Raw genomic sequence first — 26,253 nt, 5'->3', positions numbered from 1 at the left:
GTCCCTCCCCTGTCACCATTTTTCTCTTGGTGTCAGGAAAACGCATCAAAATTGACTCATGCTGATAGCATAGGAAGGAGGCAGCAGACAGAAATGACACTTATTGCTCTGGATTGAGAAAAGTACACACTATAGAGGGATATGCTTTGTTCTTATTTCAAGTCTGAGGTTTACAACTATTTTAATATAGCTCGGTACCAGCCTCTCATAATGTCCTGTACAGTAAAACTCAGACAAAGAGGGGCACCACTAAGACCCAATCAGGTGTGGTGTATGCACATGTGCTGACACAAACCATTCTAAGAGGAGGAAAGAGTAGAGGGATGAGCCCATCAGTTCGCTGCTCCTTCACTGTCCAGTTACAGGCAGAAGACGGAGAGGTGACCAAGCTGTGCTGCTTATTTGCAGCAGAGAAAACATCAGGCTAGCTGTGTTGTGTGGAAGAGCTGTGTAAATCTCAAGAATGGATGGACAAAAATACAAATCCCTCCTCAAATCCCATATATGTATTTCAGTGATGCCTTTAGCAGTTTTCATGGAGTTCAGCTCATGGCCCTGGCAAAAAAACAAGGAAGCTACTAGAGGTTTGGGCCTAGTCACACTATTTGATATGAAGTAGGCCAGAGATGCTAATGGAGTTCTGTAAATAATGAAAAGTCCTCGATGAATAACCACAACGTACCTCATACTCTGCACTGAATCCCAGGTTACAGTCAGCGTGCTGCTTTTCAAAATGTTTGGGGAAGTTCGCTGTGCTCATGGCTAGAGATGCCCTAATAAGTAAAGGAAAGGGTGTCAGAAACAAGATAAAAGGCACTTTAAATAAAATTTTAACCCAAAAACAACTACTTACGTTTTCACACTCCTTTAGGAAGAAATAAGAAAAAGTTTTAGTAAACACTTTGAGCATAAATTAAAAAAAAACTACAATATATAGTATATACTATGTTTAGGTATGCTATACTGTATACATATACTGTACATTACATAATCCAGCCTGAAATGCTATATACAACATACTGCATATGACAATAGGACAATGGAGTGGCTTATGGGCAATGTTAAAGTGTTGCTAAACCCAGAACCCTGCAGTCACTATATCTGGCCTCCCAGGACCCTGCATTCACTATATCCGCTCTCCCCGGACCCCGCATTCACTATATCCGCTCTCCCCGGACCCTGCATTCACTATATCCGGTCTCCCCGGACCCTGCAGTCACTATATCTGGTCTCCCAGGACCCCGCATTCACTATATCTGGTCTCCCCGGACCCTGCATTCACTATATCTGGTCTCCCCGGACCCTGCATTCACTATATCTGGTCTCCCAGGACCCCGCATTCACTATATCTGGTCTCCCCAGACCCTGCATTCACTATATCTGGTCTCCCTGGATCCTGCATTCACTATATTCGGTCTCCCCGGACCCTGCATTCACTATATCTTGTATCCCCGGACCCTGCATTCACTATATCTGGTCTCCAGGCCTGAAGTGGGACAAAAAATAGGCCCAGGCATTTTGGACTGAGCAGCCTAAAGCCCGGGGACCCTTTCCTCGGGAGCCTGGTGGTGGAACGCCAGGGCCTGGTCGCAAGAACAACCTTTGCGACCCTGGTAATTCCGCCACTAGTGTCAGTAGGTTTTTATTTTTATTTAATTTTTTACAATTTTATATGTTATTTTTTTTTTTTTTGTAGCATGAAAGAAAGGATGGAAAGAAAAAGAAAGGAAGGAAACAAAGAGAAAGGTGAAAAAGAAAGGAGGGAAATAACGAAGAAAAAGAAAAAGAAAGGAGGGAAAGAAAAAGAAAGGAGGGAAAAAAAAGGAGGGAAAGAAAAAGAAAGGAGGGAAAAAAAGGAGGGAAAGAAAAAGAAAGGAGGGAAATTAAGGAGAAAAAGAAAAAGAAAGGAGGAAAAGAAAGGAGAAAAAGAAAAAAAGGAGGGAAAGAAAGGAAAAAAAGAAAAATAAAGGAGGGAAAGAAAGAGAAAGGTGGGATATAAAGGAGAAATAGAAAAGGAAAGGAGGGATATAAAGGAGAAATAGAAAAGGAAAGGAGGGAAATAAAGGAGAAAAAGAAAGGAGGGAAGGAAAGCAGAAAAAGAAAAATAAAGAAGGGAAAGAAAAAGAAAGTAGGGAAAGTAAGGAGAAAAAGAAAGGAAAGAAAGGAGAAAAAGAAAGGAAAGAAAGGAAAAAAAATAAAAGGAGGGAAAGAAAGGAAAAAAAATAAAAGGAGGGAAAGAAAGGAAAAACAGAAAGGAGGGAAAGAAAGGAAAAACAGAAAGGAGGGAAAGAAAGGAGAAAAAGAAAAAGAAAGGAGGGATATAAAGGAGAAAAAGAAAAAGAAAGGAGGGAAATAAAGGAGGGAAAGAAAGGAGGGAGAGAAAGGAGAAAAAGAAAAATAAAGGAGGGAAAGAAAAAGAAAGGAGGGATATAAAGGAGAAAAAGAAAAGGAAAGGAGGGAAATAAAGGAGGGAAAGAAAGGAGAAAAAGAAAAAGAAAGGAGGGAAAGAAAGGAGAAAAAGAAAGGAAAGAAAGGAAAAACAATAAAAGGAGGGAAAGAAAGGAAAAAAAGAAAGGAAAAAACAGAAAGGAGGGAAAGAAAGAAGAAAAAGAAAAAGAAAGGAGGGATATAAAGGAGAAATAGAAAAAGAAAGGAGGGAAATAAAGGAGAAAAAGAAAGGAGGGAAAGAAAGGAGAAAAAGAAAAAGAAAGGAGAAAAAGAAAGGAAAGGAGGGAAAGAAAGGAGAAAAAGAAAGGAAAGAAAGGAAAAAATAAAAGGAGAGAAAGAAAGGAAAAAAAAAATAAAAGGAGGGAAAGAAAGGAAAAAAAGAAAGGAGGGAAAGAAAGGAGAAAAAGAAAAATAAAGGAAGGAAAGAAAGAAAAAGAAATGAGGGAAATAAAGATGAACAAGAAAAAGAAAAGAGGAAAAGAAAAGAGAACAAGAAAAGAGAAAAAGAAAAGAGAAAAAGAAAGAAAGAAAGGAAAGAAAGAAAGAAAGAAGGGAGAGAGAGAGACAGAAAGAGAAAAAAAGAAAAAGAAAGGAGGGATTGATTGTCCTATGAGGCTGCAGGACCCCTGACCCTCTATCTGGATAGTACTGATTGGTCCTGTGCTGATCATATGCACTCTCCCAAGAAGAAAAAAAACTCTCTAGAAATACATACCAAATTGAGCATGTGCAGCTTGCTCCCAAGGCTCTGTTCTATCAGCAGATAGATTGGGGACAGTAAAAGAAGGGGAGGATCAAAGAAGAAAGGTCCAAACATCCTTTCTACACAATGCTGTGGATTAACCCCTTAGGTTCCACAGTGAGTATAACAAGTCAAAAATTTTCAAAAACCATTTATCATTTTCCTTCCACTTCACAATTAAGTGCCACTTTGTGTTGGTCTATCACATACAATCCCAAAAATATACATTTACGTTTTTGGTTGTAACATGACAAAATGAAAAATTTCAAGGGGTATGAATACTTTTTCAAGGCACTGTATACAGACTGATTTTACGGATGTGGGTTTAGTAACATTTTAAAGTGGAACTTTGTTCAGAAAATTAAGATTTTTGCGAGATCACTTCAGGTTTGCCCCTTTTGCAGGTATAGTTATATAAAACATTAAAAATAAGTGCCTATACTGTGTAAAATCCAGTAATACTCTGTCTCACCCTGCTCTGCACATACTCAGAGGCTTTCTATTTTTTTACACTGTGCCAAATTTGAAGAGGCCGATCTGTTGACAGCCTAAAGATTTACTGCTGCTCAGGGGCTCTGGGTTTCAGCAAAATGGCAGCAAGAAGACACAGGAACAATGCTGAAGGCAATTTATAGCACACACTAATTTTGGTAGAATAATTATTAATGTGGAATGTATTTTCCTTGCTAAGGAACCTAATTTTTTATTAAGTTGTTCTGAGTAAAGTTCCGCTCTAAGGTACCAATAGAAAAGATCAGGATCTCCAACAATACTTCTGAAATTCGATCATTTAATAAACACGCATGCTCACCCTGGCTAAGCAGGCATGTTTATGCCTCGTACCCAATGGCTCTCAGTTGGATCATGTGGCAATCATATCACGAGTAACTTTTATCGATGAAATGCAATCTATGAAATACACACAAGAAGCAAACTTACTGAACATTTGAGAAGGAGACGCCATTCTCTTTCGTTCTGTTTACTTTCCTGTAATAGACCAAACAGAAAACATGTATTTATACCGAAACCCTCCAGCAAGGAAAATGCATGTTCATGAGCCCAGATGCAGTAGTTGCTGATATTCCAATGAAGGTAAAGGAAAAGGTCTTACAGGGTTTAGCTGGTTTAGTTTACAATGTATGCTGTAACAGCAAAGATGAGCCAACTCTCTTTGGCACTAGTGAGGAGCGAAGTCTTCACTTAAAAATTGGTGTATTTTGTTGAAATGTCAACATTTTAGTAAAATGAAAGTGTTTGTAAATCCTCACATTTACCCAGTGAAGTGACTGGCCTTAGAGATGAAACAAATCCTATACAAGTTGTACCTGTTTATCTGCTACAATATTTTCCCTACATCCATTTAAAGTGCAGAATTGACACAGGATCTCTCAGCTCTGAAAAGCAGGGGGTAGGGAGCTGAAGTTACATCAGTGAGACCTCTGAAAGCTGATTGGAGGGAAGGGACACACACCCCCTTCACAGAGCACACAAGAACACAGCTGAGACTGTGCCCTCCCCTATCACCATTTTTCCCTTGGTGTCAGGAAAACCAAGTGACCCCTGTCACCATTTTTCCCTTGGTGTCAGGAAAACCAAGTGACCCCTGTCACCATTTTTCCCTTGGTGTCAGGAAAACCAAGTGACCCCTGTCACCATTTTTCCCTTGGTGGCAGAAGTGACTCATGCTGATAGCAGAGGAATGAAGCAGCTAATAGAAATGACGCTTAGTGCTCATATTTCATGTCCGAGGTACAGGGCTGGTGCTACACTATTTTGCGTCCTAGGCAAGACCAGCTACTTGCGCCCCCCAATAAAATAAATAAATGGAACTGCTAAATTTCTTTTAATTTGCAAAAATAAGTGCCATAAGATGCCACCAGCACCAATGTTAAAGACAAAATCAGTGTCACGGATGGACTGTATCTGTGGCTGGCAGTGGCAGGGTGACAGTTGCAGTGAGTGGAGGATGATGGATCCACACTCTGACAGATCCCAGGTTGGAATTCCCCAGGCAATGGGGGGGAGATAAAACGCTGTGACAGCAAGCATCTGAACGGAGTGATCCCACACAGTGACAGATCCGACACAACACACCCCCACCAACACTGACACAGATCAGCAGACACTAGAAGAGCAGGCTATGGAATTGTGATGAGGTCATCACTCACTGACACATTGCACATGTGATGGATGGATGGCTGGCCGGGTCACACTCACACAGACATGAGACATCAGAGTCAGACATCACCTTTCTCCGCAGGCGTAGCTCTACCTACGCTAATGAATGGGAAGAGAAGGGCTGGAATTCCACAGTGATCAGCAGCCACCAGCCAGCTTGTAGTAAGGGACAGAGTCTGAGAGGAACACTGGAAGGAGCAGAAGCTCAGCTGCCACACTGGCCCCAGACACCCGGCATCTTCCTCTGTCTTTTCTTCCTCCCCTCTGCAGTCCCTCCCCTCAGCTGAAGGATCTTTCATGACGTGGCGGCGTTCCACACAAAGAGAGTGCCATCCTGTGCTGCACCCTGGAGCCCCTAGGTCAGTGATGGCGAACCCGTAGCACGCGTGCCACAGCCGGCACGCCGAGCCTTATCTGTGGGCACGCCAGGAGAATCCAGCGGCGCGCTGTCTTCCCGGCTGTAGTGTGCGTGACAGCCGGGTCCCAAGTGCGCATGCACAAGAAGCAGTGCTCTTTGTGAATGGTAAGGCGGTACCTGGGACACATGACAGATCCCAGAAGCCGCCGGACCAATCACAAAGCGCAGCGCTTCTCGCGCATGCGCACTGGGCATCCGGCTGTCCGCCCACACTACAGAAGCCGGGAAGACAATGCGCGGCTGGATAAAGGAACAGGTAAGATAAAAAAAAAAACTCTGCGGAAGTAAGAGCGGGTACCTGTCAAATTCAGGTACCCGCTCCCCCTCCCTCCCCAAAGGTCAGCAGTCATCCCTGTGCTGTCCGCAGTCTCTGGTCATCCCTGTGCTGTCCGCAGTCTCTGGTCATCCCTGTGCTGTCCGCAGTCTCTGGTCATCCCTGTGCTGTCCGCAGTCTCTGGTCATCCCTGTGCTGTCCGCAGTCTCTGGTCATCCCTGTGCTGTCCGCAGTCTCTGGTCATCCCTGTGCTGTCCGCAGTCTCTGGTCATCCCCTGTACTGTCCGCAGTCTCTGGTCATCTCCTGTACTGTCCGCAGTCTCTGGTCATCTCCTGTACTGTGTCCGCAGTCTCTGGTCATCCCTGTACTGTGTCCGCAGTCTCTGGTCATCCCTGTACTGTGTCCGCAGTCTCTGGTCATCCCTGTACTGTCCGCAGTCTCTGGTCATCCCTGTACTGTCCGCAGTCACTGGTCATCCCTGTACTATGTCCGCAGTCTCTGGTCATCCCTGTACTGTCCGCAGTCTCTGGTCATCCCTGTACTGTCCGCAGTCTCTGGTCATCTCCTGTACTTTCCGCAGTCTCTGGTCATCCCTGTACTGTCCGCAGTCACTGGTCATCCCTGTACTGTGTCCGCAGTCTCTGGTCATCTCCTGTACTGTGTCCGCAGTCTCTGGTCATCCCTGTACTGTCCGCAGTCTCTGGTCATCCCTGTACTGTGTCCGCAGTCTCTGGTCATCCCTGTACTGTCCGCAGTCTCTGGTCATCTCCTGTACTGTCCGCAGTCTCTGGTCATCTTCTGTACTGTCCGCAGTCTCTGGTCATCCCTGTACTGTGTCCGCAGTCTCTGGTCATCCCTGTACTGTCCGCAGTCTCTGGTCATCTCCTGTACTGTGTCCGCAGTCTCTGGTCATCTCCTGTACTGTGTCCGCAGTCTCTGGTCATCTCCTGTACTGTGTCCGCAGTCTCTGGTCATCTCCTGTACTGTGTCCGCAGTCTCTGGTCATCTCCTGTACTGTCCGCAGTCTCTGGTCATCTCCTGTACTGTGTCCGCAGTCTCTGGTCATCCCTGTACTGTCCGCAGTCTCTGGTCATCTCCTGTACTGTCCGCAGTCTCTGGTCATCTTCTGTACTGTTCGCAGTCTCTGGTCATCTCCTGTACTGTGTCCGCAGTCTCTGGTCATCTCCTGTACTGTGTCCGCAGTCTCTGGTCATCTCCTGTACTGTCCGCAGTCTCTGGTCATCTCCTGTACTGTCCGCAGTCTCTGGTCATCTCCTGTACTGTCCGCAGTCTCTGGTCATCTCCTGTACTGTCCGCAGTCTCTGGTCATCTCCTGTACTGTCCGCAGTCTCTGGTCATCTCCTGTACTGTCCGCAGTCTCTGGTCATCTCCTGTACTTTCCGCAGTCTCTGGTCATCCCTGTACTGTCCGCAGTCACTGGTCATCCCTGTACTGTGTCCGCAGTCTCTGGTCATCTCCTGTACTGTGTCCGCAGTCTCTGGTCATCCCTGTACTGTCCGCAGTCTCTGGTCATCCCTGTACTGTGTCCGCAGTCTCTGGTCATCCCTGTACTGTGTCCGCAGTCTCTGGTCATCCCTGTACTGTCCGCAGTCTCTGGTCATCTCCTGTACTTTCCGCAGTCTCTGGTCATCCCTGTACTGTCCGCAGTCACTGGTCATCCCTGTACTGTGTCCGCAGTCTCTGGTCATCTCCTGTACTGTGTCCGCAGTCTCTGGTCATCCCTGTACTGTCCGCAGTCTCTGGTCATCCCTGTACTGTGTCCGCAGTCTCTGGTCATCCCTGTACTGTCCGCAGTCTCTGGTCATCTCCTGTACTGTCCGCAGTCTCTGGTCATCTTCTGTACTGTTCGCAGTCTCTGGTCATCTCCTGTACTGTGTCCGCAGTCTCTGGTCATCTCCTGTACTGTGTCCGCAGTCTCTGGTCATCTCCTGTACTGTCCGCAGTCTCTGGTCATCCCTGTACTGTGTCTGCAGTCTCTGGTCATCCCTGTACTGTGTCTGCAGTCTCTGGTCATCCCTGTACTGTGTCCGCAGTCTCTGGTCATCTCCTGTACTATGTCCGCAGTCTCTGGTCATCCCTGTACTGTGTCCGCAGTCTCTGGCCATCCCTGTACTGTGTCCGCAGTCTCTGGTCATCCCTGTACTGTCCGCAGTCTCTGGCCATCTCCTGTACTGTGTCCGCAGTCTCTGGTCATCCCTGTACTGTGTCCGCAGTCTCTGGTCATCTCCTGTACTGTGTCCGCAGTCTCTGGCCATCTCCTGTACTGTGTCTGCAGTCTCTGGTCATCCCTGTACTGTGTCCGCAGTCTCTGGTCATCCCTGTACTGTTAATTAGTTTGCACTACTGTACAAGTTGTTTTTTCTAAACCAAAAGCTCGATATTCAGGTTTCATTGCAGTGTTGGCACTTTGAAAGAAATAAGTTGGTTTTGGGTTGCAGTTTGGGCACTCGGGCTCGAAAAGGTTCGCCATCACTGCCCTAGGTGGAAGTAAGCCCTAGGCAGCTGCCTAGTTTGCCTAGTGGAAGCACCGGCCCTGCTAAGGTTTACAACCACTTTAAGTGAAGTACAGCGCTACGCATACCATTGGTGCAATGGTGGAATGGAATGGTGGAATGAGCTTTTAATGTCTCCTGAAGGTAACAGAGGCTCCTTTCAACTACCTTGTTATATTGCATTTTTGCAGAGGCAAAAAAAAGCAGATAAAATGAAAAGGAAGGATAGTACACAAATACTAATCAGATACACACACATGGAAAAGAACATGCATACGATAACAATAAACTATGCTAAAAAAAAAAAAAAAAAACACCTAAACATTTTTTTAAACCACATTTTAAACAACTCAATGGGCTATGCAGACATTTAAAGACAAAGTAGGACGTCACTTGGTATTTAAGGCCAACCTGCAATTTCCTATGTTAGTCTCCCCTCTAGTGGTGAATTGCTAGGCTGCATCGTTTTTTAAATACACCCCTTACCTAGTCTGAAGTGGAAAAAAATATTTTATTTTGTAATATATACAGAAAGTGTAAGACTTCCGAGTGTAATTGCATCTAACAGATCGCAGCAATCCCTCTGACAATGGGGGTTGAGTTACTGAAACCGGAGAGTTTAAAAGCTGGAGCAGCTCTGCATAGTAACCAATCAGCTTCCAGCTTTTATTCCTGAAGCTTAACCACTTCAAGTCCGGACACTTTCACCCCCTTCCTGCCCAGGCCAATTTTCAGATTTCAGCGCTGTTACACTTTGAATGACAATTGCGCGGTCATGCAACACTGTACCCATATGAACTTTTTAGCATTTTTTTGAGACAGGTAAAGCTTTATTTTGGTGGTATTTATTCACCACTGGGTTTTTTATTTTTTTTGTTATATAAATGAAAATCCACAAATTTTTTTAAAAAAAAGTGTTTTTCTTATAAATCTTGCAAATAAATAATCTTTCTTCATAAATCTTGGCCAAAATGTATTCCGTTATCTGTTTAGTAAAACAAAAAATAGCCCAAATTAGTTTAATTAATAAGTTAAAAAAAATGTTTTACATTTTTATTTTGTTTTTTTATATTATTAGTTATGGGGTTTTTTTACATACTGTCACCCTAGCAGTACAGTTTCACCATGGTGACACTGTACTACTTGTGGGGGGTTATGAAGATTTTTTTTTTACACTGATTGCTTTTACACCCATAAAGGCTGTAAAAGCAATCATTTCTCCTTTTCTCTGGCTGCATTCCTGCAGCCACTGAAAAATACTGTGTGAGCTGTGATTGGTCACAGTTTGTCACATGGTACAAGGCTTTTGTGAATAGCCTTGTACCATGTGACCTCTGTGATTATTTTCAGATTTCACACGTAGTAAGCAATGATGTCAGAAGCGACATCTTGCTCACTACCCTTCATGTGATCACTGATTGGCCAATCAGTGATCACATGATCGGCACCTCGCACAGAGGTCCCGTACAGCAATCGGTGTTCCACTGTGTCCGGAGGACACAGTGGGCATAGGATCGCGGTGCTGCACGCTCCCAGGGAGCGCACACAAGCAGGGGGCGGGAAGGCCGTTTATATACACGGGCTGGACGGAAAGTGGTTAATTGAAAAATCTGAAGTTAGAAGCTGATTGGCTACCATGCACAGCTGCACCAGATTTTGCACTCTACCCCAATGTCTTCTTCTGCTTTTCTCTCCAGGAGGAGGGTGCCATCTTTGTTTCGGAATCATTCAGTGATCCAGCAGCTACTTCCTAGACTGAAATGCCATCTCAATTTTGGGAAGCACTGCTGTTTAGTGGTTAGTACTTCTTGCCAGAAGTGATTCAAGCTGATAGCAGAGGAACAAAGCAGCAGACAGAAATGACACTTAGTGCTGTGGATTGAGACAAGAACACACTAGAGAAGGATGTGCTTTGTCCATATTTCATTTCTGAGGTTTACAAGCACTTTTAGGCTCCATGCACACTAGCTTTTTTTAAGCTCCTAAAAGCTGTTATCAGCAGTTTTTTTTCTGCTCCTAGAAGCTAAATAGCGTTGTCCTAGGTGTCCATGCACATTATTTAGGCTAGCAGTGTTTTTCCAGCTTCAGTGTTTAGGAGCAGAAAAAAATTGTTTTTGTAGAGTTTTTGGAAGTGTTTTTCCAGCAGAAAAAAAACACTAAACGGTCCTAACAGCTTTTTTTCCCTCCCTACATGTACTGTAAAAACGATAATAAAACGCTAACACTCCTAAGCGCTACTAAAATATTTAAAACCTTGCTATTACCCGCGTTCTTTTATCCAGTGTTTTTTGAGCTTAGAAAAAAACGCTAGTGTGCATGGAGCCTAAGGTTCCATGCATATTAGCATTTTTTGTTAAGCTCCTAGAAGCTTAATGAGCATTTTCTTTTCTAAAAGCTAAATGTGATATCCTATGTGTTCATGCACACTATTTTATGCTGGAAGCATTTTTCAAGCTTCAGCGTTTAGGAGCAGAAAAAAAATAGTTTTTGTAGAGTTTTTGGAAGTGTTTTTCCAGCAGAAAAAAAACACTAAACAGTCCTAACAGCTTTTTTTCCTCCCTAAAGAAAAAAAAACACCAAATGATCCTAAACATTTCTAAACGCTATTAACAACTTTTTTCGAGTGTTTTTTTTCCTTCATGTATTGTAAAAATGCTAATAAAATGCTAACTTTTTTTCTAGCATTTTTTGAGTTTATAAAAAATGCCAGTGTGCAAGGAGCCCAAGTATTGAATTTGTTTGTCTTGTCCAAATATTGATGTAATACACTAGTCTATCCCTCCCCACTTTAGTCTTTAATCTGCTAATCCTGGAGCACACCTTCTGGGATTGCTGGAACACACTTTCTGCTGATCCTGGAACACACCCAGTGATGATCCCAGAACACACCCAGTGATGATCCCAGAACACACCCAGTGATGATCCCAGAACACACCCAGTGATGATCCCAGAACACACCCAGTGATGATCCCAGAACACACCCAGTGATGATCCCAGAACACACCCAGTGATGATCCTGGAACACACCCAGTGATGATCCTGGAACACACCCAGTGATAATCCTGGAACACACCCAGTGATAATCCTGGAAAACACCCAGTGATGATCCTGGAAAACACCCCATGATGATCCTGGAACAAACCCCGTGATGATCCTGAAACACACTCAATGATGATCCTGGAACACACTCAATGATAATCCTGGAACACACCTAGTGATGATCTTGGAACACACTCAGTGATAATCCTGGAACACACTCAGTGATAATCCTGGGACACACCCAGTGATGATCCCAGAACACACCCAGTGATGATCCTGGAACACACCCAGTGATGATCCAGGAACACACTCAGTGATGATCCAGGAACACACCCAGTGATGATGCTGGAACACACCCAGTGATGATCCTGGAACACACCCAGTGATGATGCTGGAACACACCCAGTGATGATCCTGGAACACACCCAGTGATGATCCTGGAACACACCTAACGATGATCCTGGAACACACCTAACGATCATCCTGGAACACACTCAGTGATGATCCTGGAACACACCCAATGTTGATCCTGGAACACACCCAATGTTGATCCTGGAACACACTCAGTGATGATACTGGAACACGCTCAGTGATGATCCTGGAACACGCTCAGTGATGATCCTGGAACACGCTCAGTGATTATCCTGGAACACGCTCAGTGATGATCCTGGATCTTGCCAGTGATGATCCTGGAACACGCCCAGTGATGATCCTGGATCACGCCCAGTGATGATCCTGGAACACACCCAGTGATGATCCTGGAACATGCCCAGTGATGATCCTGGAACACATTTAGTGATGATCCTGGAACACATTCAGTGATGATCCTGGAACATGCCCAGTAATGATCCTGGAACACACCCAGTGATGATCCTGGAACACGCTCATTGATGATCCTGGAACACGCCTAACGATGATCCAGGAACACACCTAACGATGATCCTGGAACAAACTCAGTGATGATCCTGGAACACACACAATGATGATCCTGGAACACACTCAGTGATGATCCTGGAACAAGCCCTGATTCTTACACCAAGAAGTCCTGATGTTTAAAAAAATTCCTAGTACTAAAATGTTTAGGAGTTTGAATGCAATTGGTGATACAGGAAACAGAGACAGAGGAAGTTACATAACAGACTCCAGAAATTACATTGTCAGCCCTCTTGCTGACCTTCTGTGAAGCACTGGAGCTATGTATGCCCTTGCTGCAGTGAAGTCCCTTTAATGCTAGAGGTTCTATTTCATTAATACTTCTATCAAAATGAACAAATCATTTTACCTTCTTTTGTACCAGATGAAGAATCCTATTGCAGCAATAACAAGAACGCCCAGGATGGTTCCAACGACAGCACCAATAATAACCCCTGAGAAGGACAGACATGATGTGATCTATACTGGGCCACAAGAACAATGTAAAACTTAAAGTGACAACGATTATCCTTGAATCAGCTGTTGGAATGCTTGGATGCTGCCATGATGTGGGAAGTGATGCAGTCAGGCCAGGCGCCCCTTTGATAAACAGATATCTATGCAGGAGACATGGCATTACCACATAGAGGGTTTTATAAATATTTATCACGCACATACCTGGGTCCTGAGGTGTTGAAACTTGCTGTGAATAAGGAACCATTGTCACAAGGCTACTGTCTGTGTTAATTGTCCCATCAGGTTTATAGTTGATCTGCGTAAAACCTGCAACTGTAACGCTGGGAAGAGATGTGCACAACAACATTAATTGAAAAACAAAAAAAAAACACATGTAATTGTACAATTCAGCATTATTTACCTCATTTCTGACCATGGGCCATTGACTGTTAGAAACCCAGGACACATGTATACAGTGGTGCTCAAAAGTTTGTATACCCTGGACAGCACAGTGGCTAAATGGTTAGCACTTCCGCCTGGCAGTACTGGGGTTGTTGGTTCGAATCCCAGCCATGGCACCTTCTGCCTGGAGTTTGCATGTTCTCCCTGTGCCTGCGTGGGTTTCCTCTGGGTACTCCAGTTTCCTCCCACACTCCAAAGACATTATGGTAGGTTAATTGGATCCTGTCTAAATTGGCCCTAGTATATGAATGTGAGTTAGGGACCTTAGATTGTACACCCCTTGAGGGTCAGGGACTGATGTGAATGTACAATATATATGTGAGGTGCCACCTCCCCTCCCCCTCTCTGTTGGGGTCTCCCAAGGCTCTGTCCTCGGACCCCTTCTCATCTCCATCTACACCTCCTCCCTTGGTAAACTCATACACTCCCATGGCTTCAACTGTCACCTCTATGCTGATGACACTAAAATTTACCTCTCCACCCCTCACCTCACCCCCACAGTCTCCGCCCGCATCTCAGACTGGATGTCGCTCCATTTCCTCAAGCTTAACCTCTCCAATACTGAGCTCCTTGTCTTTCCCCCTCCCAACGCCCCCCATCCTATCCATCACTACCAACAACACGACCATCAATCCTGCCCAGCAAGTCCTTGGCGTCACTTTGGACTCAAACCTTTCCTTCCAACCTCATGTCAAATCACTTACAAGCACATGCAGGCTCCACCTTCGCAACATCACCAAGATACGCTCCTTCCTTACCCCAGACACCACTAAGCTACTCGTACACTCCCTGATTATCTCACGCCTTGACTACTGCAACTCCCTCCTCACCGGCCTACCCCAGCGCAGGCTCTCCCCGCTTCAGACCATCCTGAACTCAGCGGCTAGACTCATCCACCTCACCACCCGCTCCACCTCTGCCACCCCCCTCTGCCTATCCCTCCACTGGCTCCCTACTGCCCACCGCATCAAATTCAAACTGCTAACTCTGACCTACAAAGCCGTTCACAACACTGCCCCTGACTACCTCACCAACCTGATTCCCAGGTACCACCCTACCCGTACCCTTCGCTCCTCACAGGACCTCCTTCTATCTTGCTCCCTGGTCTCCTCCTCCCACGCACGACTGCAAGACTTCTCCAGGTCCTCCCCCATCCTCTGGAACTCATTACCCCAATCCATCAGATTGTCGCCTTCCCTCCTCACCTTCAGGTGCTCCCTGAAAACCCACTTCTTCAGGGAAGCCTACCCCACCCTTACCTAACAGCCGTCCTCCTTCATTCCTTCTACCACTCCATCCCCCACAGCCACTTCCTCCTGTACCACTACCCCCTCCCTCCTAGATTGTAAGCTCGAAAGAGTAGGGCCCTCTAACCCCTCGTGTGCTGTTTGTTGTTGCTGTGCTGTTTCATGTATTGTCTCCCCCCCCTCTATTGTACAGTGCTGAGCAAACCCTTTGGCGCTATATAAACTCGATGTAATAATAATAATAATATATGTAAAAAACGCTGTGTAAATTGACGGCGCTATATAAGAATTGTGAAATTTTGATATTGAAAATATGATTGATCATGCCAAAAAATACTCTTTTATTGAAGGATGATGATCATATGAAGCCATTTTTTTATCAAATAGTTGTTTGGCTCCTTTTTAAGTCATAATGATGACAAAAATCACCCAAATGGCTTCCCTCCCCTGGAATGTTCGGCCTTGGTACAGACACACAAGGTGACACACACGGATTAAAATGCCAATTAGAGGTTAATGTCCCACATCTGTGGCTTTTTAAATTGCAATTAGTGTCAGTGTATAAATAGTCAATGAGTTTGTTAGCTCTTACATGGAAGCACTGACTAGGCTAGATACTGAGCCATGGGGAACAGAAAAGAACTGTCAAAAGTCTTGCGTGACAAGGTAACGGAACTTTATAAAGATGGAAAAGGACATAAAAAGATGTTCAAAGCATTGAATATGCCAGTCTTCACTTTCACTAAGAAGTGGAAAGTTCGGGGACCTCTTGATACCAAGCCAAGTACAGGCAGACCAAGAAAGATTGCAGCCATAACTGCCAGAAGAATTGTTTGGGATACAAAGGGAAACCCATAGGTAACCACTAGAAAAATACAGGCTGCCGGATAAAGGCAAGCAAAGGGTTGAATCTGGCCCTGGGCCACAGTTTGGAGACCACTCATACAGCGCAAAAACGTACAATATATACTTTATCCTTCTAGGTCACAATGTATTTGTGATATATCTCATTAAGTAGGGGAGGGAGCATACCACATAAGCAATCATTTCCAAAAACAAAAAAGGAAAAATGGATTTAGCTCAAAACCTCTACCCAAATCACTTTTTCAACCATTGTATAAAAGTAAGAAAAATATTGAGAGATATCATTAACATACAAAATAATTAATTTATTAATTAAAATAACAAAGAAATACACTCAAAACAAAACAAACCCCACTAAAAAACCCTGAAACAATCATGTTGAGGGACCTATAGGATTCATATATTGTATTTTAAATTCAAAAAAGTTAAGCATAACTTCCTACTGAGAGCTCTCAGGAAAACAGGGATTGCGATAAAAATAGGTAAAAGTTAGAAAAGTGGCCACATAGAATATATATTTTCCAGCATGCTACACGCCAATTGAATAACAGGTCTGATTAAATCTGTCCTGTTTAGGGGTTGTTCAATTGTATTTGCATCCTAGATTCCATACATAGACAAAACTGAGTAAGGTGGCTGTAATCAAGCAAGCAGATCCAAATACAACACAAAGTGGTCCAGATGAGGTGACAATGATGGTAATAACAGACTCATAGGGGCATATGTTGCCCATGATTTACTCCATATGATTGTTGGCCTCCGTCACACTAGCAATTCGTGTCATTCAAAAGGTATCCATATTACATAGTTAGTCTGGCTGAAAAAAGGCAAAAGTCCATCCAGTTCAACCATAACAAAAAAAAAAAGTTATAATCCTACACCCACAGTTGATCCAGAGGAAGGCAAAAAACCCAGCAAAGCACGATCCAATTTGCTCCTGCAGGGAAAAGATTCCTTCCTGATCACCCGAGAGGCAATCGGATATTCCCTGGATCAACTTTACCTATAAATGTTATATCCAGTTATATTCTGTGTATCCAAGAAAGAATCCAGGACTTTCCTACAGCAATCCACTGAGCTGGCCACAACCAACTCTTGAGGGTTGACTGTTGCGCTTGATTCCTCAGCATACGGAATATATATATATATATATATATATATATATATATATATATATACACACATACACTATTTAGCCCAACTATGACACAGGGGCATATTAAAAAAATAGCAAACGTGGCTTTCTAATACTTGTAACTATATCCAGCCAAAGCGAACATAATGTCCCATAATGCCATGAGAGTGATACTTATCCGTCTCGTAAGAAATCCATAAATTTTATGCGTCTGATGCAGCTATGTCTGGTCAAACCGGTCAGGCTATGCAAGTCACGACAGGACCTATTATGGATTTCTTACAAGACTGATAAGTATCACTCTCATGGCATTATGGGACATTATGTTCACTTTGGCTGAAATTAGACCACTGATACAGAAGGTAATTTTTAGGCAATTTCAACAAGATTTCAATCACAAAAAAAGATCAAAGTAACAGGCCAACAACTGTTCTGTGGCTTTACACTTTGCACACATAGCATGCCTTCAACTGGCTAGAGTTGGGCTTTAAAATCAGAAGACCCAAGACAACCTGAGTTGAGTCAAGTGGACACATTTGCAAATATGCCTAGATTCCTTATTTCTGCTATAATGGTGTCCAGAGATACATTATTTTATTGTAAAAGATGTGTAAGGCCCCATGGACACGGGACACTTCTGAACGATGGAAACTGACTGCTGGAAAACGTAGGTTAAAAAACATCTGTTCGCATAACACGTTTATGCGCGTTTGCGTTTAGAAGCATTTTTTAAAGCTAAGCACAGGAGAACCTCCCAAATGCCCAGAATGCACTGAAAAGTGGTAAATTATTAACTATTTCACAGAAATACAGAGAGTAGAAGCAGAGACAGCAGTATGTGTTGAGATAATTAGGCGTGAGTTGCTCATTAACATTTCTTTTGTTTCCAGGGGTGGGAAAGGTGTCTGGTGGAGGGAGTAATTAAGGTCACCTGGAAGGGGGTCTTCATGAGGAATTTGAGGTGTAAATGGTCATTAACATATCTTTTGTTTCCAAGGGTGGGAAAGGTCTGAGGTGTGAATTGGTCATTACAATGTGTGACAAGCTTGGTAGGAACATCCTGTGTTCAGTGTTTTGTCCATTTGAGTACCTTGAAAATGCTTTGCATGCATTTTTCACAATGAAAAAAGGCTCTGGACAGCATTGGGAACTGGAAGAGTTAAAAAAAAAATTCAAACGCTTATAAATGTGATTTACACGTGTTTACAAGCATTTTGCGTTTGAAACGCTGATCAAATCGACTGCTGAACGCAAGTTTTCTGTAAACTCAAATGCCTGTAAACGATGATGTGTACATAGAAAGTCAAGCAAGATCATGTGCTGGGTGAAAATGAATAAGAATAAAAGTAAGAATAAAAGGCTAGCTGCTGGCATAAAGGTAACCTCTAAAACCTTCAAATAATGAACCATAAATAATAATTTCAGCGCTAATTGCCATATAGGATTAAATGAATGAATCTGGGTGAAAAAAATCACATATTCCTAAAAAGTTAGTTACCAAAGAAATGTTCCAATAAATACAACACTTCTATTATACCAACATCATTGCGCCAATGTAATAAAGAGAGGAAATACACTCACTGGATGCTGCTATTATTAAAAAACTCAAAGAGAAGTCATTGGACGAAACGTGTCAGGGTGTGGCCTTCCTGTGACATCACTACTCATGCTGATGCACGTGTCCGGTTCACGTGATCGCGTTATTACCATCTTGAATGCGGGCTGGCTGGTGAGACACAGGATGCAGAGACTGGAGCTCTGATATAACAAAACGCCTTGTTTTTATTTGCTCATTGTGAGTGTGATTTTAAGGGGGGTTTGTTTGGCAATAAATTTGTTGGATGATACTGCACTATGGCGAGTATTTTCTTCACCCACATGTGCTAATCTGGATATGAGAGGATCTTCTCTGGAGTTTGTTTGGTGATATGCTGGATACACAGTAGTATGCTGAGTAATTACCAACACATGAGGATCGTCCTTTGAAGTCAGTTTGGTGAATGCTGGATATATACGGACATGCTGGTTAATTACTAGCACATGGTGAGTGTGCATTTTGATGGGGTGTTTTTGAGCACTGAATACCACATTGCTTATGAAGGAGGATCTCATTACTTCATTTACTGAGGATCATGTTTATATGGACTTTTCTGAATGGACTATATTGAGATTCCCTATTTATTGATTTTTTTGTTTGCACTATTAATATGCACTTATTTGGTGGTGGTTATATTTAGTTGTGTGATTTGGTTTGCGCTATTATTTGTGATTTGTATATTTTTCACATTTTTGTTAAAAAATCACATATGTATATAAAATGACAATAAAGAACGAAAGATACAATAAATATAGTCCATGAGCTATAAGGTGCAAGATAAAGCGTGACTGCTGTAAAAAAGTCAATAAACTAATGAAGCAGAATATCCGTGACTCCTGTGATGGTGGAAGTGAGTATAGATTGCACTAACCAGATAGAAGAAGTGCTTGCGCATGGAGTATATAAGACCTACTCCTGGTTCTCTGGATATGGAATGATGGAATAGGTAGTGGTCATCTATACTGCAGCCACCAGGTGTCATACATCAGGGATCCATAGAAGGCCTCCAGAATTGCCAGTAACAGCCACCAGGGGGGGTCATCCCAAACATCAGATGTCAGATAGGCAGGAGTCAGGCAAACCTTCAAGAAGTTGGGGCTCCAATACAAAAAGGATCCCCAGACAAAGCCTCTGATAGTGTAGCAGCCTTTAATAATGGTAATGCACATATATAAGAATAGCACTTACAAAGTATTCCAAAATGGCCGCCGGACGTCCTTAACAGGCCATGCGGTGTAGTAAACCAGTATCTTACGTTTTTTATTGTCATTTTATATACATATGTGATTTTTTCACCCAGATTCATTCATATAATCCTATATGGCAATTAGCGCTGCATTTATTATTTATGGATGATGTGTACATAGACACATAGGAAAACATAAGGGTGAGTTCAGGGGCTGCTGAAAAAAACCGCTGGACAGATCTTAAACGTGAGTTTATCAGCTGCAGTGTACATGAGCCTTAAGGCTCCATGTACACAAGCATCTCCTAAACTTGCGTTTAGGAGCTTTTGGCATTTTTTTGCCAAAGGTCCTATACTCAACTCCATAACAGCCTATGTGTTCATATACACATAGGCTTTTAGCAGCATTTAGGAGCTTCCGCATTTAGGTGAGGTTAAACGTCCCTCTCCTGAACGCAGAAGAATCACATTCAGGATAGGAAAGTTTTGACTGCCAAACGTGGGAAAATGCAAAACCCGGCAAAACCACAGCAAGATCGGGGTACCGTGGTTACCACATTTTTGCCGCAATTTGTGTTTTCCCGCGGTCAGGGTAGGCTCGTGTATACGGAGCCTTATGGTGCCTGTTTCTGCTTGCGTTGTTGCTACAAAAGAAAGTGATTGTTACTGATAAGCAGCCAGTTGGATGGACATATACACTTTTGTATTAAAACACAAAATCTCTAGAATAAAAAATGAAACATTATATATCATTACCAGTACGATGTTAATGCTTTCAGAGGGCCGTTATTATAAGGTTTCTGTGAAGTACCATCTCCAATTAGCACGCTATGTGTTCCAGTAGCCTTCAGTTGCCTCGCCTGCCTTGCATTCGTGCTTACGTTTGTGATCAAGGTTACATAAGCTGAGGAACCTTTGCTTATGAAATCATCGTAGGTCTTCGTTAAAATATCATCTTTTGGAGTTGCACCCACAGCTGTAAGAAGATAAATAAGCACAGTCAAACAAACTGTTAGAAGGATCTCTACATAATAGAAAAGAAGGAATCTCCACCATCAAGAGGAAGTCCAACTGTAAAACTGCTCCCACCCACTGAACACCTTTGGGGAGAATTGAACCCTTATGGAGAACCAGGTCTTCTCATGCAACATCAATACTTGAACTCACAAATGCTCTTTTGGCTGTATGGGCAAAGATTCATGCTCAAGCCTATGCTCAAAGAAATGAGCATGCACGTTTGATGGACTTTGGCTCCCAGTGGTCTACTTAAAGCATCCATATCCCAACCCAGCTTGATGACCCTGCTCGTTCCTGAACCTCTGCTATTGACTCTGGCTTGTGACCCAACCTTGCTTCCTGTCCACTTGTTAGGTGGGTGCAGCGGCAGAGAACACAGAGTCCCAGAGTGTAGCAAACGATGTAGAACTTGTAAAACATCACAACAACCCTAAAGGGGGAATTCACAGTCGGAGCAGAAAGTCAGTGGAGAATAGGCCTGAGCTGGAGACAGTGCCTGTCAAGGGGAATGGTGTGCGACACGACTGGTCTAACCGAAAAGGGAGCTTACTCAGTTGAAGACGCAGGCTCTAAGCTTTCCTTCCTCTTCAGGAAACTCTCCCTGCCCCTAATGCTGTCTGTAACAGATTAACAGATGGGTATCCTTTACCCACACTAGCCACTCGGACAATGCGTGCAAAAACCCAGGGGCAGGGACTGAAGAATATGTGTGACCCAAGATGACCACCAGGGTCACCTGAATGCAGCATAGCCAACCGAAACGCTGCGCAGGGGACCAAGGGAATCATAGAGAAACCCAGTTTCTCTTGACTTTCTTCTCCAGTGGCATTGCCATTGCAAATGAGCACCACCTGCAGTGGAGAACTTAGAGTGCACCTGCCTACATGTTGTTCCAGTACCCCGTTTTCTCGCTTGATACTGACCTTGGCCTGGCTCTGACTCTGCTCCTTGTTCCTGACTGTACTCCAACTCCTGCTCATCTGACCACGACTCTGAGATCCTGCATCTGCCTGCTGTCGGTTTGCTTGCTACACTAACAGCTTCAGCTTCGCATTTGTCAGTAGATCTCCTGACCCTCATCTTCTGCAGGCACCCATGCCACTCTGAGCCCTGTTATACCCTGTCACCATCCCCAGGGGAAACAGTACAAGAGGCATAAGGAAAGCTCTCTCCTCAACTCAACTAGACTTGTGACACCCACAGACACAATTTCCAGAAAGCTATTATAGCCACAAACATAGGGTTACTGTAAATCGGTGCCCTTGATTTTGAAATGAGATGTCCAACAAGCTCAGTTAGGTGTGAAGGCTAGGTTTCCACAAATTTTTTGCCATTTAGCATATTTTTTATTTAGGCATATGTTTGTACGGAAGCACTGATATATATTTTAGACACCACCAGAAGTCATTCTTGAATAAGAAATACTAAAATTCAAACAATATCAGCAGCTATACATTTAAATGACATATTTGAATAGAGATAATATTCATGATAAGCACGTGTACACATAGTGACTGTGCACACGGTGATTGTAGCCATATGCATGCACTTATTTTAACTAACAGTTTTTTTTCAGGACAAGCTTTTGGGGATCTACATCCATCTTCTAGGTACTAACAGTGTTGCTTAGACCAAGAATACGTTGGTAGACCCTTAAAATGTAACTGTTTGCACAAATTAACAAAGTATAAGGCCCCTTTCACACGAGCAGTCCAAATGGGTCCGCCTGTCCGTTTTTCAGGTGGACTAGATCAGACCCTCCATTTTCTTCTATGGAGTGATGAATGTAAACTGACTTGGAGGTTGGAGTCACAGATCAGCCGCTCATAGAGTCAGAGGCAGCGGAGGAGAAGCACGGCGTTCCTCACACCGACTCCATATTGTGCGCCCAGCCGCTCTCTTTTACATGGTTCATTGAGAGGAAGATACACCATCCATATCATTTCTACCTATCCATTGAGGCTTTTATGTGGAAGGAGGAATAAGGGAGACCTCTGGTGGCAGAAATAAGGCAATCCACAGCATGGATGGAAACACGTATTTAATGTGAAGATACCTACCCTGTCCTGATAAGGACAAAAAGTGTTTTTAGCCTTTTTTGGCTAATTAAGGAGGTGAGCGCACACCTATCTATAGAGCACGGGGAGTGTGGCACGAATCACCTTATTTTGTCACTGAAAAGATATAAGAGCATAAAGAGGACTATTTATGAGTTTTGGATTAATATTATTTTTGTAATAATATCACAAGGTGCACTGGTTTGAGGCACTTTTTATTTTTTTTTTTTTCTCACGTGAATATTCATATGATCACTTATATATAAGTTTATATGTATACTTTGGAGCGTGACACATATATATATATTTGCAGATATATATTCTTCATTTAAACTGACCTGTGTTGGTTTACACCCACCTACCTCCAATCCAAGGGCAGTCAGGTGTTAACAGAAAGCCAGTCCATTTCCATCCGACTGTCCAAAGAGCAGAGTGGGCTGTATCTGTGTTCGTTCTGCATAAGCGGGCGATCAACGGACAGATCATCCGCTGAGCAAGTGGAATCCACCCCATGTGAAAGAGCTCCTTTCCAATGGGGCGCACTCTGTTTACGATTCGCTTGCTCAGCAGGGGATCTGTCCGCTGTTCTCTTTATTGAGACATGCAAGGTCTAAAAGACCCTGCATGTGTTGTCTGTGATCCATTAGATGTATTGCAATGCAGTTTGCCCTGGCTATTCTAGCAGGGAAAGTGACAGACGTGACCAGGAAATGACATTATGGATGTCGTCTTCCAAGTCACACAAAGAAGTCCCCTCCACCCACCATGGCTCTCCCCGGGCCTGAAGATGGGCAAGCATGGTGAAAGTGGACCCACGGGGGAGGGGGGGGGAAAGGGTACCGTCGCGGGGGGCTGTGGAAGCAATCAGCGGCAGCAGAGTCGCCTGACTGCTTCCACCAATGGCTGCACCAATTCCACCAATGGCTGAAGCCATTGAATTGTGTATAAAACCCCCTGCTGTCAGGTCCGTACGGTGTACGAACCTGGCAATGAAAGGGTAGTTTACAGGCAGGAAAAAAACTTGTGTTAGCACGCACGAACGCTAGGCTCTTTAATGTGCGTTCCTGTGGCAATGCATTCTAACGGCCAGAATTCACATTAACACGCATGCAGAAATGTGGCTGTCGTGTTTTTGATCCTGAAAACTTCTGTTGGAGAAAGAACATTTTTGAGCTTACAGTATGCATGATCAATTAATAAATACAAAGCTGCATTAATAAGTGTCTTTTTTTATCACCCTGAAGATGTAAATACGTTGTTTTGCCTGGCATGGGTGAAGAGTATATGTCATTTTATTAGATCTAGTTTAATTTTTTTAAAACATGTTCTCCCTACTCCAAAAAAAAAAAAGTCTACCATACCATTATCGGTTGTTACAATCACGGCATACGTGCCAACAGGCCCATTCGTGGCATCGAGCAATTGGAAAGTATAAGAAATCTGATTAAAAGCAGACGGATTTATATTCACAACAGTGCTGGCAGTTGGAGAGGGGGCAGCTGAAAGAAAGGAGACAAAAACAAATATTTATTTATATGTAGCATCATCATGTTATATCTGTTCAAGTTTGCTAAGATGTTCCACATGTATGGAAATACAAAAATGTTGTAGGTATCAGGAAAGTTCTAATTTTTCTTTGGCAATAGATATATATTTTTTTCTCCATCTCTTATTTATTTATCTCATTTATACAAAGCTAACTAATTAGCAACATTGAACCAATCACAGCAGTCCCTGGCCCTGAAATTGCTTGCAATATAAAAATGGAATAACATATAATAAATGTGCAGATGGTGCCCTTGGTGGAAATACAACCTAGGATCTAGGCCCTGCAAAGGGGAAACAACCCTACTTACTAGCAATATATTTAATGCCTAAGCTTTAAGAAAGCCCTCAAGCCCTAAGCTCCAACAATGGAAGAATGCAGTGGAAAGTGTTGATTATATCAACCAATTGCTTGTTAAACTTTGGGCCAAGATCAAGTGTAGTACCAGTCCTTACATGGGAGGAAACCCATCATTACCTGGCCTTATGGCAGAGTTACTGGTTGGGGAGGATCCCACCTAGTTTGATCCACCAAGTCCTTCATGTGTGTAGGAATAACTAGTGGTCACCACAAAAAGTGGCAGCTTAGCCCCCTGCAGATGAACTTATGACCTAGTGCCTCCTGATGAGCTGGATCTGCCAAATCTGGCTGGGCACTGGGAAGGCAGAGAACCCACGGTACTCATACCCAGTGGGAGTGGCCATTCAAGGGTCCTGTAGAATCATAGGTTTGGGACCTCACTGTGAGTTACTGGCACGATGTCTCAGCACCAAGGCTTTTTCTGCACAACACTAGGGCATGCCTTCCTGCAAACTTGGAAGAATTTACTATCAGGCCTCAAGGCTTGCCTTTTCCTAGACAAAGCACCTTCATTTATTGCACCAATTTTTCTGTATTAACATGTTTTCTTCACTAAGAAGGGTGCAGGTTATTAATGTCTGTACTGATGTTGAGGGGACAGAGAGGATCTGAAGCCTTTGGTTTTCATCCTCACCCCATTGGGGTGACCCCTCCCTCAACAGTAGATCCCCCACCAGCAACAACAGACCTCCACTGCAAAAATAGACTATCACACAAAAATAGACCCCCTTCAGTGACAATAGACCCCCTAGAAGCCAGCAACAATAGATCTTCCAGCATCCCTTGCCATTACATACATGTAGTGCTGGAGATGCCAGAACCGCGTTCCCCACGTTTCTGCTGAAAAAAAGCCCTGCCCTCTCTAAATCTACATGGCCACTCATACTGTCATTCAGGAGGATGGGTGAAGTCTACTAACCCTAAATGACAGAAGGTTGTGATTCTGCCCAGAGGAGAGGAGCCATAGTACCAGACTTGATGGTAAAGTTGCAACTTACCATCAAATGTGGGGGGAAGGTACTGGGTACTTTCTTTGCTCCAGGGGACTGAACAATTCAGCAGAGCAGCAAAGCAAAGGGATATGCTGCCTGTATGGTTGGTAGATGTAAAAGGGAACCGGATGCTAAAAATTGATTTTAACTTCACCAAATGCACAAAAAAAAATACATTCCATTCTCCCGTTATTGGAGTTCAGCTAAAGAGAAGGATATAAGTACTCACGTGCCGGAAGAGTCCTCTGCTGTATCGGTACCGCTGCACTGGCACTGGCTCTGTAACATGACAGCGTTTTTACGTTGATGGTGTAAAGGGTGTAGGCACTTAAATTTTCTATAGTGTATTGTGCACCATCAGCATTGCAGTTACTGGAGACAATTATCGGTTGAGTAGATGTCCCAGGAGTTACCTCAAATGAGAAGCTGTTAAATTTTCCTATTGGACATTTCCATTGCAATGAAATAGAGGATGAAGTGACCGCATTCACATTCAATCCAGACACAACCTCTGGAACTAAGAAGAAAACAATAAAAATATAAAGTGTATCACATAAATGGCAAACTATGGTCACATGGGGGTTTATTTACTAAAGCTGGAGAGTCCAAAATCAGACTCACTTCTGCATAGAAACCAATCAGCTTCCAGGTTTCATTGCCAAAGCTTCATTGAACAAGCTGAGGTTAGAAGCTAATTGGTTTCTATGCAGAAGGGAATCTGATTTTGGACTCTCCAGCTTTAGTAAATAAACCCCATGGGGTCTATTTTTTTTTTAAAGGTCCTTAGCTCATTTAATGTTCATCATAAA

At 43.4% G+C, this 26,253-nt stretch overlaps 1 protein-coding gene across 1 annotated transcript in view; it reads right to left on the bottom strand.

Moving 5' to 3' along the window:
- Positions 1-26,253, bottom strand: part of LOC149444247 (receptor-type tyrosine-protein phosphatase beta-like) — a 162,798-nt gene that overhangs the window by 37,258 nt on the left and 99,287 nt on the right. Inside the window, exons 28-35 of the mRNA XM_089654758.1 lie at positions 25,674-25,961; positions 23,908-24,045; positions 20,229-20,448; positions 13,204-13,322; positions 12,896-12,980; positions 4,130-4,177; positions 854-865; positions 683-773 (exon numbers count right to left, since the gene is read on the bottom strand). Coding sequence (XP_089510884.1) covers positions 683-773; positions 854-865; positions 4,130-4,177; positions 12,896-12,980; positions 13,204-13,322; positions 20,229-20,448; positions 23,908-24,045; positions 25,674-25,961 — 1,001 coding nt within the window. The remainder of the gene's footprint in view (positions 1-682; positions 774-853; positions 866-4,129; positions 4,178-12,895; positions 12,981-13,203; positions 13,323-20,228; positions 20,449-23,907; positions 24,046-25,673; positions 25,962-26,253) is intronic.

This window comes from Staurois parvus, unplaced genomic scaffold (assembly GCF_062004578.1).
Source record: "Staurois parvus isolate SC_StPar_1 unplaced genomic scaffold, SC_StPar_1.0 ptg000796l, whole genome shotgun sequence".
Lineage (NCBI taxonomy): Eukaryota > Metazoa > Chordata > Amphibia > Anura > Ranidae > Staurois > Staurois parvus.
Note: the sequence above shows the minus strand (reverse complement) of the source record. Positions and strands in the feature narration are given on the sequence as shown.